Genomic DNA, 15288 nt, shown 5'->3' with positions numbered 1-15288 from the left:
CTCGGGAGAAAAAAATAAAGTCATGGATGCCACATGTGGTATTACTTTTAGTAGAAGGCACTTGATCAGAGTGTTACAAGAGCACAGACTTTGCCGTCGGCAATTTTCTAACTTGCAGACAGCGAATGACAACGTTGACGAATATAATATAAATAAAGTCATGCTTGTCATATCTAAAAAAAAATAAACACATGCATGTCACTTCCAGGGCTCCGCACGTTTGTCTTTTTTTTTTTTTTTTTGACTTGATCAGCATGAAAACGTTTGTGCCTATTAAAAAAAAAGCATAATATAATTAATTACAGGTTTATAATTCTGTAATGGAGCGTAATCGTGTTTTTCATGTGAATTAACTGAAGGGTCTCGTGTTTTTTTCTGCTACGTTTTTCCCGATTACATGATAAATAAATATCTGTTGATGGTTTCAATGAAAGGCGTCTGGTCCACGTTCTAAAGTGAATGTAATGGTCAGCGGTGGCCTGTAGCTGATTAGACAAGAGCTGATGTGGAACACTCGGGGAGCACTTGATGGGGACTTGGACAGATGAAAAAGAGCCTCTTGAAGCACTGAGGTAAACAAACACAACTCTGATTGCTGTGTTCCGTAACAATGTGAAGGACGTTGGTCTTGGTTTTAAGGCTGCTTCTGGCTAATGCTTCAGAACTGCTGCCTTCTGTGTGTTTGTCCATCTAACAGTTAGCTTCATAAGTTTCTGGGGTGTTACTGCCACCTGCTGTCCCATTTCATGTCATCTATGATAAAATCGAATTCAATAATTGAAACTAGAAAGGCACTGAGAAGGCACACACCTCCGCCATACCATGTGTCTTCATCGAAAAACAGCACAAAACGAAAGGAATAAAACAACTTCCCTGTTTTAAAGGATTGACGTGGCTCATGGCAAGAGTGAGTAAGATTTAAAGGCTGCTGCACTATAGGGGGAAATAAGCTGAATAAGGCTGAGGCTTGTGTTCTGTGAATGCTTTTCTAGTTTTCAACGCCAGTAGGTACATGACTATGACACACATTGGAGGAAACAGTTGTTTGGCTTTGAGCAGAGAGTTGATTTACACAGGCAGAGCTGGACATGAGTCACATTTACTCTCCACGCGGCACTGAGTTTGAAGTGACGTGTCTAATGTCTGTTAGCATGCTGCTGGGTTCCTTCTCTGACACCGGAATATAACTGAGGCACTCCTCGATTGCTCTTCAGTTTACATTTTTAGCTTCAGTCTCAGTGGATCTGGGTCAGGCTTTATTTGAAAACACACACTGCAAATCTATGTGAAGAATGTCTGACTACAAAATGCATTATTACTGACCATACTGATCATCGTGCGATAAAGAAATAACTATGTGCAATAACAAGTCATTCACGTTTACATCCAGATAAGTGCTACTTTCTGTTATTACGCTCTTTTTACTGATGCTACTTGTGTATATATTATTTATTAGTTCCTACTTGTTGTTTTCTGCTTGCTTGATTGTTTTGATATATTCTTTTTACATTGTTTGCACCAATGGAGTAGCGCTCAAATCTCGTTGTACACTGTACAAGGACAATAAAGGCTATTCTATTCTATTCTATTCTATATGCTCAATAGAGGGCGGTGTAATAGTCAGGTCTATCACATCAGTGTTCGTTCTCTTTGTATTTTCAGACTCACACCGTCACAATAGGCAAAACTAAAACACTCCAAATCCATATTTGTTTGACCATGAAAATGCTTGTATTCCAGACCCCTATGTGAAGATCCACTTGATGCAGAACGGCAAGCGGCTGAAGAAGAAGAAGACGACAATCAAGAAGAACACCCTGAACCCTTACTACAACGAGTCCTTTAGCTTCGAAGTCCCCTTTGAACAAATCCAGGTACGTTTGAATCCTGCCAGCTTTTCTCAGTGGATTCTGGCTGCCTGAAAAGACAACGGTCCATCTCTCTGCTAGTGTTGCTTCGTGGTGACAATCGCCACACACTACCAGATTTAAGACCAAATGATCGCTAAGCGAACAAACCTATTGTGAATGAAAATCCTGCACAGCGTGCTGCAGTCGTGTGTTTCTTCAGGCGCTGAGTAATTCCGTCAAATTGATCCAGCCTTTTACAGTCCACAAATCACAGGTCTGAACGTGTGAGTGTGCGACTCTTCAGAGGCCGTAATGATCCCAATCAACCCTGTTGAACTGGAGCGTTTATCCGCGCTTCCTAGGATCCAGGTGAATCATTGAATAATTGCTCTCCCAGACGCGGCGAGCTTGTTCCTCGGCTTGTGGATCAGTCACTCCGACAGGAACGTGTTCAGTGATGAACTCTGCAGCATCAGCCACACTTCAGCGCAGCGCTTCCTGGCAGAGTTGCACCTCAGCTCTGACAGGCTGAACGCAAAAATAGTGAGCTGCTGAAGGAGCTGTTTGATCTGGGTTCAATGTGATCTTTGCCTTTTTTGTGTAATTAATCTTCAGGTATTAATTATGTCACAGAACGTGAGGAAATGACAGGCTGCCTTTAATTATCGCGTTTGGAACAAGGAAGTGGAATCACTTGGGACCCAAGTACGAGCTGGACGTTTTGTATTGAAGAGAAGGAAGAAAAATAGTCAACAGTTGGATCTGCTTTTTAAAGTACATGAATGTTTTCAACCAGCAGTTGCACACTGCCACAGTGTTTCACACCACTGAAACCTACTGTTTTTAAATACACAAGTTTTCTTTTTGTTCACCAGAGATGAAATAATCTCCAGAAAATAGATAGATAGATACTTTATTGATCTCCAAAGAGAAATTCCCATCTATCTATCTATCTAAAAAAAATGGAGCCACGATAGCCACGATAAAATGATGGAAAAATGACAATTTCCTGTCCTCCTATATAGCCCTAGAAAAAAAATAAACTAAAAGCCCCATATTTTGTCATAAGAGAATGTTGACTGCTCAAAATAATCTATTGCCAATGTGATGGACAGAAGCTTCATTTTATTCTGAGAGCACCACCTACTGAAAATGAGGCTTAGTCAGCCGATCACACAATGCTACTTGTTATATACTGTAAATATTGTTTGGAGGCAGTTTTTATGGATGTGATATGTGGTGTTCATACAGATCTCTAGGTATATACTACATTAAATATTCCCCAAAAAATAGAGATTTTATTTATTCATCTTTTAACTACAAAGAGAGTCACAAACCTCGGCCGAATAAAATGTTATTCCCTGGCTGGGAGTCGAAGCTGGGCCATGGTGGTGAGAGCACCAAAGGAGTCTGAAGATTCTGAATTCAATGAAACTTTTGTAACTTGCTGAGTGCGTCCTTGAACCTGTCGGACCTCAGTCAGGACCAAGAGTGGTTGTTAACTGGCGAACTGTACCTATAAAATGACCCGACAGCTCGGAAAGCTTATTACATGGCGTGTTGGACATGAGCTGTTATCGGAGCGGCTGCGCCTCGTGGCGCCGCTGGATCGAAACTTAATCAGAGCTCTCTGGGCACTAATTCATATTCTCTGCCAGAGATTGATGCGCTGATCGCGTCTCCGTGTGTCTTTGAATAAACACATGCAGAGGTCGACGCTCAAACCGCTGAGTCATCAAACATTCTGCCCACTTCGGCTGCCAAACGACGGGTGACTTGAATGTTGTTCGACATGAGTGAATACTTGGATGCATGGAGCCACCAAAGTGAGCAGTTGTACTCCAGCAGGAGCACGTGCTCTTGGTTATAGTAAACACTGAATCTCAGACATTTATAGCCACGATAAAATGACGAAATGAAAAAATGACCATTTCCGGTCCTACATTCCTATATAGCCTTAGATAAGCTGGAAGCCTACTGTTGTTTCTAACACAGTGCCCCTAACTATGATAAAATGAATCCACTAAAATATGGTGTCCACTTAGTCAGTGATGAAGCTTCATGAAGCCTCACCTACACAGCTCTGAAGGCTGACTGGGGACATCATTGAAGCCAAGGCCTCCCATTGTGCATGTCTTCTACAGCCAATCGTGTTTCACTTATAAAGTTTATTTTATTCACCAAGTTATATTTAAAGTAAAGACGTCTTTTTCTTCAGTTCAATGTGTAACTCGCAGCCGGATGCTTCACCAATTTGGCCACAGATTTGAAGAACGCTATCACACATATGTTGAGATGTTCCCTTCCTCCCTTAGTTCTTATGTTTGTCTTCATGCCTGTTGTGGGCAACAAAACCTCAGATTTCTCATTCTAAAATGTGTTTATTGGTATTCTGACTGGGCCTAAAGGTTCTGATCCAGGATTGACTGAGGGGTTTTCCACACAACCTGCAATATTGGTCACATCTGTGAAACTGTCAAATGTCAGCCGTGTAGAGAGTCTGGTACAACCTGACTATAGCGACGGCGACTTCAAGAAAAGCAAGTAAAGACACACTTCAAGACCTATCCAGTGTGGTGCATCAGCTGCCAAATGGATGAACATGGATCTACAACACTTCAATACATGTTCAGGTGACGTTTCGGCATGCTGCTAACCACTTTAGTGGGCCTCTTTAAGCCGGCAAAGATGAAAGAGCAGACAGTGCCACCTAGTGAGGCCTGAAGATGAAGCTTCTTGTCAGGCTGTGTCCAAGTGTTCCAAAGAAAACCCAACCAGAGGAGGCTACCAGAAGACCTTGGCCTAAAAACCTTCCGTTTAAATATATTTCTCTGGTTTTGCTTCGTTCAGAAACACGACATTCGTCTGCTGCTCTTACAGTGATAGCAGTGTAAGGCCAATCCATTCACTGGCAGCAGGTTCTTACACCACTCGAGCGCTAGGAATTAACCAACGCAGAAAATGATATGCTGTCTTGGCTTGGTGCTTGTGAGCTGGTGCTTGATCCATGTATGAAAGAGATGTCATCCATTCCCGTCTCACTGAGCTGTCACGCCGAGTCTGACGCACCCTCCCATCCCCCGCAAATCCAAACAGGTCAACTAATCCTCAGACTTTGGAGCACGTCGGCCTTGAAGATTCCACTCCTCCTTCTCTTCCACACTCACCTTGACTCTTGACCTTTCCTCTCTTTCTTCCCATTCTTCCACAGAAAGTGCAAGTCGTTATAACCGTTCTGGACTATGACAAGATCGGCAAGAACGACGCCATCGGCAAAGTCTTTGTGGGCCTCAACAGCTCGGGCACGGAGCTGCGCCACTGGTCCGACATGCTGGCCAACCCCAGGAGACCCATCGCCCAGTGGCACGTGCTGAAGCCCGAAGAGGAGGTGGACGCTCAGCTCTCCACCAAGAAATAGACAGGACTCTTTCAGCTCCTGCCTTGTAGTACTCTTTAGCCAGTCTGTGTAAATACCTCAGTGATAAATGGGTCCACCCCTCTCCCCTTTACTCTCACCGAGCTTTATGGTCCCCCGAAAACAATCCCAATTAATCAACCGTCCATCTGCTGCTTTTTTTCTAACAGGGTCCTCTCGCTTTGTCTTTGCTTTTCTGTTACTTCTCGACCCCGTGACCAAAAGCCCCCTTCTTTTAAGCAATATGATCTGTATAGATAGCGCATGACTGAAGGAGTTTATTGTACCACAGTTGTGTATATAAGTATGCAGACAAAAATGATTTCTAGTTTCTGTGTTTGTATGTTGTTACCCGTTTCCTAATCTGTGTATATCTTGATGTTTTTAATAAGATGTTCTATTTTAAATGATGTAAATGCTGATATAGAGGAAAGCCAATATAATCTATCCCAGGACTACCACAGAAGCGTAAAATACTCAGCCAGAATTCCAACATGGCGGACATACTGTATTAAAAAAAAAAAAGAAAAATAATAATAATAATAATCCCAAATTTGAGGCCATTAACTTCTTATGGTTCGGTGGCGGAAATTATGCTGCTGGAAATGAAGCACATGATTTCATACAACCTTTTCTACAATCAGACGTTTAAATTCTCCGGAAATAATCGTTGTACAAAAAAGAAAATTCCCCCCGGAGACACCCTCAGAAAAAAAGAGCCCATGTGGGGGGAAAAAAAGCACCAAGTTTCAGCCATTGTGTCCTTAAAACTCATACTTTCTAATATATCGATTAGAAAATCGTACTCATACTTGCGTTTATCAGAGAGACGCGGTGGTGGCATTTTGGCCGGAGTTTTGTGTTGTGGAGAGAAGTTATCAGGTATTCAGAGGACTATTTTTTAGAGCATTTCTGCGTGATTATTTTCACAGACTTTAACGGCTGAGGGTGTGAATCCTTCGATGCCTTCAATCGAGAAGGAGAGAAAGGAGAAGCAACTGACCACGGTGAAGCCAGTTTCTAAACACTGCCATTTTCGGAGGACTCACCTCCTCATGCCGCGCACACTCCCACGAGCTTGGGGTCGTAGCTTTGGTTTATCGGGAACAGTGTCGGACTGCAGCGGTGCCCTGAATCGCAGTCTTTCTTTGTGTTGCCTTCTGACAGTGACAATAGAGCTAGCCATGTTTTACTGCCAATCTTAACTTTTATGTGGCGGCTGTTTTGCACTGGATGTCTTAGTTTGTTTTCTGTTTTTTTTTCTTTTGTATTTTCTACTTTCTGTTTGGTACGATTGTCGGCCAGCGTTACATCAGGACACCTGCAGGGGGAGCGGGAAATGATGAGAAACCAAGTTCGCAAAGTTCATGTTTGCTCTGCTCAGCAACAACCCACTCTTGTCAATCTCGCAAGCATATACACAACTTCACGCTAAACCTAGCTGTACGCTGACGTGCTAGCAAAGACCCATTCCTCAGGTCCTCTATGAGTTTTGTGGATACAATATAAAAGCTAGGAACCCGACAAAAAGACTGTAAAGGTTTTACTTGTGTGTGTTGTGTTCATCACAACCTCTCTCTTGAGATGTGTGGATTCAGGTGTGAGGAGGCGGGGCTGCAGTTCAAGCACTTTTGGACTGGGGTGTGCCAAAGAAGCCGAAACTTACTCAGCGCAATAGGTGTGAGTGCGTTGCTTTAAGACCACTTTCAAACTTAAAGAGGCGCCGATGGGGAAGTGAAAATCAAGGCATGAGGATCCGTTGTTGCTGATCTTTGGGCAGCGTTGCCGAGTTGAACATGAGGACGAGCACCTAGCGGCCCGGTGCCTTGTGTTTGTCCTGTGCTTACTACTTTGGAAGTGAGAGGAGACGGGCGCTTGAAATCCGGTGAGCTCCGGATCGTGTAGGAGAGAGCCCATTGAGCAGAACATTCAATCTGGACAAACATCGACTTCCTCTCTTGGGGAACCGCTGAAGCATTTCAAAGTTGTGTCATCTGTCGGCAGGTGGACGAGTTTGGGCTGCCGAGAAAAAAAACAACCGTAAAAGTTAATGGTCTTCGTAGGCTATTACGTCATTGTGTCTTTACTTACGGGTCCGATTAGAATAAGTTTGAATCCATGAGTATCATCCAGTCTCTTTATCTGGGAGGAACCTCTTGCATATATTTAGCGTCAGGAGGACTTTCTAAATGTTTTCAATGTTCTTGTGTAGTTGATATTATGAAAAAGCTACTCGTCATTCCATAGGAGTCTGTTGAGGACTGCTTTGTGTATCACTGTGACTGCCGTGTGTGCTTAGAGACGTAGACTTTATCAGTACTTAGCCGAGCCAGTTCGTTCCGTAGTGGTGTCGTAGCGTTTCAATGCCATTTTCCCCTTCTACACGCAGAGAGACAGAGGACGCACTCCGGCGGGCGGCTTCACACGTTTGTTGAGCACTGTGCAATACTTGTATGTCCATCCCATCGCGGAGACCTGGGCGAGAGAGCAGCAGGTTCTAACTCCGGAGGGTTCTTTTCTCCTTTCCGCTCAGCTGGTCAGGAGCGCAGCACACGCAGATTCAGCGTCCGGGTCGGAGCGTTTCCGGTTCCCTCCCTTTTCTTGTTTTTCTTCTTGCGCACAGCATCAGAAGTTTCAGGGAGTTCAATACCAAACGAGATTCTTCGCTCAATTAATCCCCTTAAAATCACAATGTACATATATATTTACATGATCGTGTCGACGATGTATATCTATATAGTATCTGTAAAGTGACGAATCAGCCAGAATATATCACAACATCCATCCATCCACCATGTTCTTTTCCATTAAAAAGCGGTTTTATATTTGAGAAGAAAACTTTGAATGTACAGTGTGTCGCCGTGAATTACTTTAAAAGTGACATTAGATGTACTTTGCACTTTTTGTTGTATAAAAAAAAAAAGTAGTCGATGATTTATATTTTTTAACTGTTGACTTCACGAGGTCAAACCTCCGCCGCGTGACTACATTCCAGCCATCGAGTCGAGTTCCCAAGCGAGCAGGGAATCATCCATGTTTGTGGAGTCGTTCACTCCAGTACAGCTTCAGATCCTAGTGGGAAACGTCGATTTGCTGCCGGTGGAATGAATTTCAGCGATGATATCAGGGAAATCCGTAAAAGGCAGCATTGCAGGACTCGTTTTATTGCGAAAAACACAACCAAGCATAAGCCATGACCTGCACTGAAATGCAATGCTCCTCTTTTACCACAGTTCCCCACCAAAGTCAGAAGATCAACCCCCCCAAATTCTACTGGCGAAAAAAAGGAGTCTCTCCGGTGACCTTTACTCCAAAACAAAGCTGTGTCGAGTATTTCAATCTGATGCTGTAGAAAGATCCTAGTTGCCTTGGTGTATATCGAATTGCCTGCTTGAGTATTTTGTGTGTGGACTTTCTGTGATCTTGTTGGGGTGTTTTCCTGCCATATCGCTCGCAGGCCGACGGCGGCGAGCTGCTGACGGTACTATTTGCTGTGCATACCTTCATTTTTGACGAGGTGTTTTACAGTTTCGTTACACTTTGTGTAGTGATTCACTCTGTGGAGTTTTCTGACTGTTGTTATATAACTTCATATACACAAATGACCAATAAAAATGTTTAATTTCCTGTTGATACGGAACTGTATCATGTCCTGTGGTCGTTCTTATCTACCGACCTGCAAAAACCGCGTCACGAGAGTTGGGGCTTCATACGGAGATGAATGCTGCCACCTAGAGGACAGAACTGGATGAAACTGAAAAGATCGGGGAACGCTGCCCCACGTCCAGCGGAGTCACAAAGCAAGTGTCTGTCCTCGCGGTCAGTGCGTTTGGCCGATCAATACGGAGCTTAGCTTCGCTAGATTTCCTGATGACTGCGCTTGGAGGACAATCGGTCATAGATTTCTTTCCCCAATGCAAGTGGAATATTATTGATGCTTCTTTTAACGTCTATTCCACTCTGAGCTGAAACCAGCAACAGGTATTCAACACATTTTGTCATTGTATAAATCACGTAATAATAATAATAATAATAATAATACAACCAGGATGGGTGTTATTAATATTAATAATTATTATTGGCATTATTATTGTTGTTATTATTATTGTTATATAAATTATTCAACAATCGTAACCTCTTTTTTTTTCTTTTTTTTTTTTTACTATAAGTGTATTAGCCCATTTGCGTTCCATTTCTGTTACTGTTTCTGCCTTTCATTCATTTAATTTTTAATTTATCATTTAACTCCAAGATTTATCAGCATTTATCAGCAGTGCTTGATACGTGAAATCGTTCCTTACTGGCTCGAGCAGAACGTGGTTTACATTTTCTTATCACTGTGTGCTATTAATTAATTAATTATCTTTGTATAAATGTACATGTATTTTACAATAAAACTGTTAGACGTAGACGTAGACTTTCTTTATTGTCATTGCACAAAAACATATCACTGTATTATGACAACACTATATGTCCAAAATAAATAAATATTAGATAAATACTACCAACCATACATACACACACACACACACACACACATACACACACACACACACACACATATATATATATATATATATATATATATATATATATATATATATATATATATATATATATATATATATATATATATATATATATATATATATATACTACATAAAAAATATTTTTATTATTATTATTATTGTACTCGTGTTCTTATTGTACTTTATGAAAACGTCGAGCCTGGGTCAGATGAAAAAACGCATATCTGATATTCATATAGAGTGGACATATGTTTGTCTAACTGGCAATGTACTGCTTTCTAAAGTTCTTCACGGAAGTAATTTTGATAGCCTCTGAAAAAAGCGAAGCCTTTAGTAAAAAGAATACGCCTATCACATCCGGAAGTGACGTTCGTCACAAGCCTGCGACGCGAAGCTATTTGTAGCTATGTCTACTTTTACTTTGCAAGAGCTCCCATTGAACGATTGCAGAAAGTAAATATTTTCAACGCTCCAAGATCACTAAATAAACGCGGATGAAAGCTATTACGGTTATCGCGAACTTGTGTGAGCTTTTATTTTGAAGTGCCGTTAGCGGTTGTTGAATGCTGGGGCTCGTGTCATCTGACAGTCGTACTTGTCCTGGGTCGCTGCTGCTGATCCCTGCACCGATAAACTCGCCCTTCTGTCGTCTGCGCAGACAATGTTGTCCTACATCATCGGCGTGAGTATTTGAAACACACAACACAGGTGATGCCGTTGATCGTCTAAAGTAGTGCAGTTCGCCCGGCAGCGTTAGCTACCGTTAGCTTCTGTGTTGGAAGTTGTCCGCGGGAATGCATGACTCAGTTCTCCCCCCGGTGGGAGAGACCCACGTTTGTTGGAACGTGGAGACAACGCCCCGCCAAGGTCGTGGTGCTGCTAACGGACTGTCTTGTCCCACACCAGCTGATCCGCGGCGGCTTTGACAGCATCGTCAACCTGATCCTGAGACTCCTCTTCTCCAAGAGGAGACCTGCGATCACACTCGAGGACCCCAACATCAAGTACGCCCTCAGGCTCATCGACAAGGAGGTGAGTCGCGCTCGAGGACGCATGCACCGAACACACGGCGGCCGGGGACTGTAAAACTGGCTGGCGACAGGAAAGGCCACTGGAGTTGACTTTGGCAGCGCGACAGCTCAAGCAGCTGCCGTGTACCAGACAACCGGAGCGCCTCTCACAACAAACTCGGACGTATCCGCCCCTTAACTTATCGAAGGGAGACGCTCACTCGACGTATGCGTCGTGTAGACGGAAATACGTCACGGTGTAACTCGCTGTCCACTTCCTTCTGCAACTGTCAGTGTTCTTAATCCTCCTGGTTACCAGTGAAGCCTCCCTCTGCTCAAGGAACATGTTGAGGAAGGTCACCACCTGCCCCCTTTTACTGTATTATACACCGGTGTCTGGGTGTGTTTTGGTTGCGTGGCTGTGAGAGCAGTGTCCCTGTCCCATGTATGTCAGTCAGGTCACAGCAGTCAGCAACACAGAGATGAGTTACAAGATCACAGGCTGACACGGCGTGTTGGAGACTGATGCCATGTCCGAGAAACCATGACGGTATAATTCAATTAGAGAATTTTTGGGAAGCAATAGAATGAAGTATGAAAAATTGGATTTTTCAATCTGATTTGAGGTAAGAACTCTGAAAGTGTTGGGCTGTGCATGTCACATCTAGTCCTTCAGTGAGTCAGACTGCAAACTATTCTGAATAATGCCATCGTGTTTGGCATCAGAAGTGGTGTATGGAAACACACTTCTTCTCTACTAGGCATTGCATCCGTCCGTTGAGTACAGAACAGGGGACATGTATGTAAAACTCATTGAACCCGCGTCAGCAAGTAAAACATCGACATGGTGCGGTGAAAGCATAATAAAAGGATATTTGAAACGATCTGGCATGAAGTTTTAATAAGGCCACAAAGAATAGCATCAATATTTCCAGAGTATCTTTATCATATTTACAATAACAAACCTTGCCTCCTGACCTTTTATTTGTCAGGTTTTCTACCCTGGTGACAAGACAATGTCGTGCAGTTCTTACTTACTCTGGACGTCTGTTTCTCAACTGAAACTCAAAGCAGAATTAGAATAAAGCTAAGATAAAATCACTCTCTATTTTGGCTAAAAATAAAGGCTTGTTTTCCAGCGTTTTATTTATTTTCTCACCATGCATGTGTTTGGTCCTGCTGCACGACTGCTGTGGTGTTCTGACACGCTGTGTTCTCCTCTCGGATCAACATTTATTGTCATTTGAAATGTGCTTGTGAGATCCAGTCGGGGGCAAACACAGGCAGTTAATAAGTAAAGTTTGCTCAGGTGTCTAGTTTAAATATGGAAAGTTAATTGTTTTCATCAGCCTTAAAATTTATTGAATGTGCCAGATGCTGCCAAATTCACATGGTAGAAGGCGGGACAATTGAAACAGCAACTGCTGTAACCGTCCACCCGCCAGCCCACATGACAGGTGCTGACCTTCATGTGGCCACTCCTCCCTCATGACGTCATGCCTGTGTATTTGAAGTGGCAGCTGCCTACAATCTGAAATTGAAACCCCCGTTGTAGTTTATGAGTCCAGGTCTTGTATTCTCTCTTTTTCGAACCCCTTGCATCAGTTGTGTGTGTTTGAGTTGGTCCAGCTGGTAAGCTGCATCTCCATGTGTCCAGATCGTGAGTCATGACACCCGAAAGTTCCGCTTCGCTCTGCCGTCTGCCCAGCACGTTCTCGGCCTCCCCATCGGTGAGTGTCCTCAGCAACGCTCCACCATGGCCACGATAACCTCTGACTGTCTCCCCGCTCGCAGGTCAGCACATCTATCTGTCGGCACGGATAGACGGCAATCTGGTGGTGCGCCCGTACACGCCGGTGTCCAGCGACGACGACAAAGGATACGTGGACCTGGTGATCAAGGTGATCCTCGTGTATACCGCAGTGTTGCTTTGCTCCGGAAGTGACTCTAAAGCAGCCTCTTTGTAGATCTACTTCAAAGATGTTCACCCGAAATTCCCTGCCGGGGGGAAGATGAGTCAGTACCTGGAGAGTCTCAGGATTGGCGACACCATCGACTTCCGAGGACCCAGCGGGCTCCTGGTCTATCAAGGGAAAGGTCAGTTTCTGCACTCCAACGTCTTCAAACCTGAAGCGTGCTGGAGTGAGTCCTCAAACACTGCTGTTTTTATCCACAATAGAAGTCCATGGTTGGAGTTTAAAGATAGAAAATCCTGAGATGAAAGAATATAAAACTGGTTTAAGGAGTTTCAGTAGTGGAAGCTCTTGATTCAAGTAAGTTAGTATTGTGCCTGAGGGTTGTAATGTGTTCTCATCAGAGGAGATTAGTAAAACTAAGCCCCTTTAGATTCCTGTGCCGTTAAATGTTCACACCTCAGAGGGGTGTGAGCCTCTCATGCTAGCAGATGATGTGGTGTTGCTGCAGCCCCCTTCATTCATGTTGAACGGACAAGATGAACAGATCATGTAGATGGGTCTTCTAATGGTACAGGCCGAGCACTAGAGCTTCTGAGACAGGACCTTGTCACAATCGTTCTTCACGCCCTGCACTAAAATAGATCACTGAAGGAAGTGAAGCTGAAGGTCTTGACTGTTCCTCTGCAGGTGTTTTCTCCATCCGGCCCGAGAAGAAGGCCCCTGCTGTGACCAAGACGGCCAAACACCTGGGGATGATCGCTGGAGGGACAGGTGAGCCGCCGTCACCCTCTGTAGTCATGGACTAAAGCACCGTGTCTTCACCCAGGCATCACACCCATGCTGCAGATCATCACCGCCGTGATGAAAGACCCTCAGGACCCCACCGTATGTCACCTGCTGTTTGCTAACCAGGTGAGCTGACGGGCCTCAGCCTGGTTCTGGGCCGGCGCTGAACTTGTCGTCTCTTGCTGACCATGCAGACGGAGAAAGACATTCTGCTGCGGCCTGAGCTGGAGGAGATCCTGGTCAACAACCCGGACCGCTTCAAGCTGTGGTTCACCCTGGACCGAGCTCCTGCCAGTGAGTCGTCGATGAATGTCATGTCATGCTTCAGTATCGGTTGGACAAAGAAGTTGGTCACGGCAGGGTTATGTTGCACAAGTGCTACTAAACATTGATCACATGACGTCTTACGTGATCATGTGGTCATGTGATATCAGTGTTTCTGTTGGGAAAATGACTCAAACAGCTGAACAGATTTCAGTGTTTCCACGACATGATGATGATGATGATGAAGCAACAAATCCTTATATATTGATGGTGTTCCGGAGCCACACTTTCATTTGAAGACCTGCATCTCTCAGTGCTCTGGTGCTTTCTTCTTCAGCCTACACTACTGCCACCTGCTGTTCATATGAGCTCATTGCCCTCAACAATATTTCAATAAAAAAAAAAGTTTATCATTGCCTAAATTTAATATTGATGGGCTAGTGAGGCTTCATGAGACACCGTCATCATTCTCTTAGCCCACCAGGTGGCGCTCTCTGCTGTTTCACACTTAGAGTTGCAATGACAATAAATAGTGTAAAGGACTTGAATCAAGTTAAGATGAACCAATTGGACAGGAAATGACCAGCAGGTGGTGGCCACAAGTTAAGTTTGTCATAAAATGAAGGTTTTCTGTTTTCACTATTTTAAATGCAGGTAGATTTTGTTGCATACTGTTCTCCTGAAGCCTCTATGGGGCGCTAGCGTTCTCAGACTTTTCCTGTGGGGCTTGGTCATCCTGTTTGAGTGAAATAGACATTTATTTGAGATAGGAAAAACCTGGGCCAATGGAACCATCACCGAGCAACATTTTCACCAGTAATGTTTCATGAGAATTAGATGATGAGCAGCAGACAAGTGAAATATATGCCTACTGCACTGTCGCTAGAGGAGCAGATGAATGTTTGTGTCCTTGTTTTAGTAGGTTTTTTTTTTTTCATGACCTTGCTCCCAGTCCCTCACCCACCACTGTGTTTCAGACTGGGAGTACAGTCAAGGCTTCATCAGCGAGGACATGGTGAGGGAGCGCCTCCCTCCTCCCAGCGACGACACCCTCATCCTCATGTGCGGGCCTCCGCCCATGATCCAGTTCGCCTGCAACCCCAACCTGGACAAAGTGGGCCACGCCGAGAGTCGCCGCTTTACTTTCTAGGTACGACGGAGAAAGTGGTTCAACCCCGAGAGCACTGCTGCTGTTTTGCACTCTATAGTCTCGCCATGATCGTCACGCAGCAGAATCACAGCACGGACCAAATGACGTGGACGGTCGGAGGAGGTTGGTGGATGTTGAGGGAAGCTCTGTTGCAAGTGTTTGGACTGAGGATGTGATTCAGGATGTGTTGAGGCAGATGGGCGTTTGCTCCAAGTGCCTTAAAGCTTGAAGCTTTTTTTATGCAAAACCAAATCATGGCTGTCCGTTATTCATGAGCTCTTATGTACATGTTGGGATGTTGTGTTCGCTGTGACGCTAAATTAAACATCAACTGCCAGTCCAGTTTCAGTACATTGACTCTCATGTTT

The 15288-nt window shown here is 44.1% G+C and overlaps 2 protein-coding genes across 4 annotated transcripts in view; both read left to right on the top strand.

The window, feature by feature from the left end:
* The window catches only part of syt1a (synaptotagmin Ia), a 137392-nt gene extending 128477 nt beyond the window's left edge, over positions 1-8915 (top strand). For all 3 annotated transcript variants that reach the window (XM_053863121.1, XM_053863124.1, XM_053863122.1), the window contains exons 10-11: positions 1741-1874; positions 5062-8915. In XM_053863121.1, coding sequence (XP_053719096.1) covers positions 1741-1874; positions 5062-5268 — 341 coding nt within the window. In that variant the 3' untranslated portion in view covers positions 5269-8915. The remainder of the gene's footprint in view (positions 1-1740; positions 1875-5061) is intronic.
* Positions 8916-10176: 1261 nt separating this feature from the next.
* Positions 10177-15286, top strand: LOC128757660 (NADH-cytochrome b5 reductase 3). Its single transcript, XM_053863130.1, has 9 exons — positions 10177-10476; positions 10701-10826; positions 12462-12534; positions 12599-12705; positions 12772-12901; positions 13408-13491; positions 13547-13632; positions 13701-13800; positions 14748-15286. The coding sequence occupies exons 1-9, from the start codon at positions 10456-10458 to the stop codon at positions 14918-14920; spliced, it is 900 nt and encodes a 299-aa protein (XP_053719105.1). The 5' UTR covers positions 10177-10455; the 3' UTR covers positions 14921-15286.
* Positions 15287-15288: the final 2 nt, after the last annotated feature.

This window comes from Synchiropus splendidus, chromosome 4 (assembly GCF_027744825.2).
Source record: "Synchiropus splendidus isolate RoL2022-P1 chromosome 4, RoL_Sspl_1.0, whole genome shotgun sequence".
Taxonomy (NCBI): Eukaryota; Metazoa; Chordata; class Actinopteri; order Syngnathiformes; family Callionymidae; genus Synchiropus; species Synchiropus splendidus.
The sequence above is the reverse complement of the archived record's forward strand: the minus strand, read 5'-3'. Positions and strand labels throughout refer to the sequence as shown.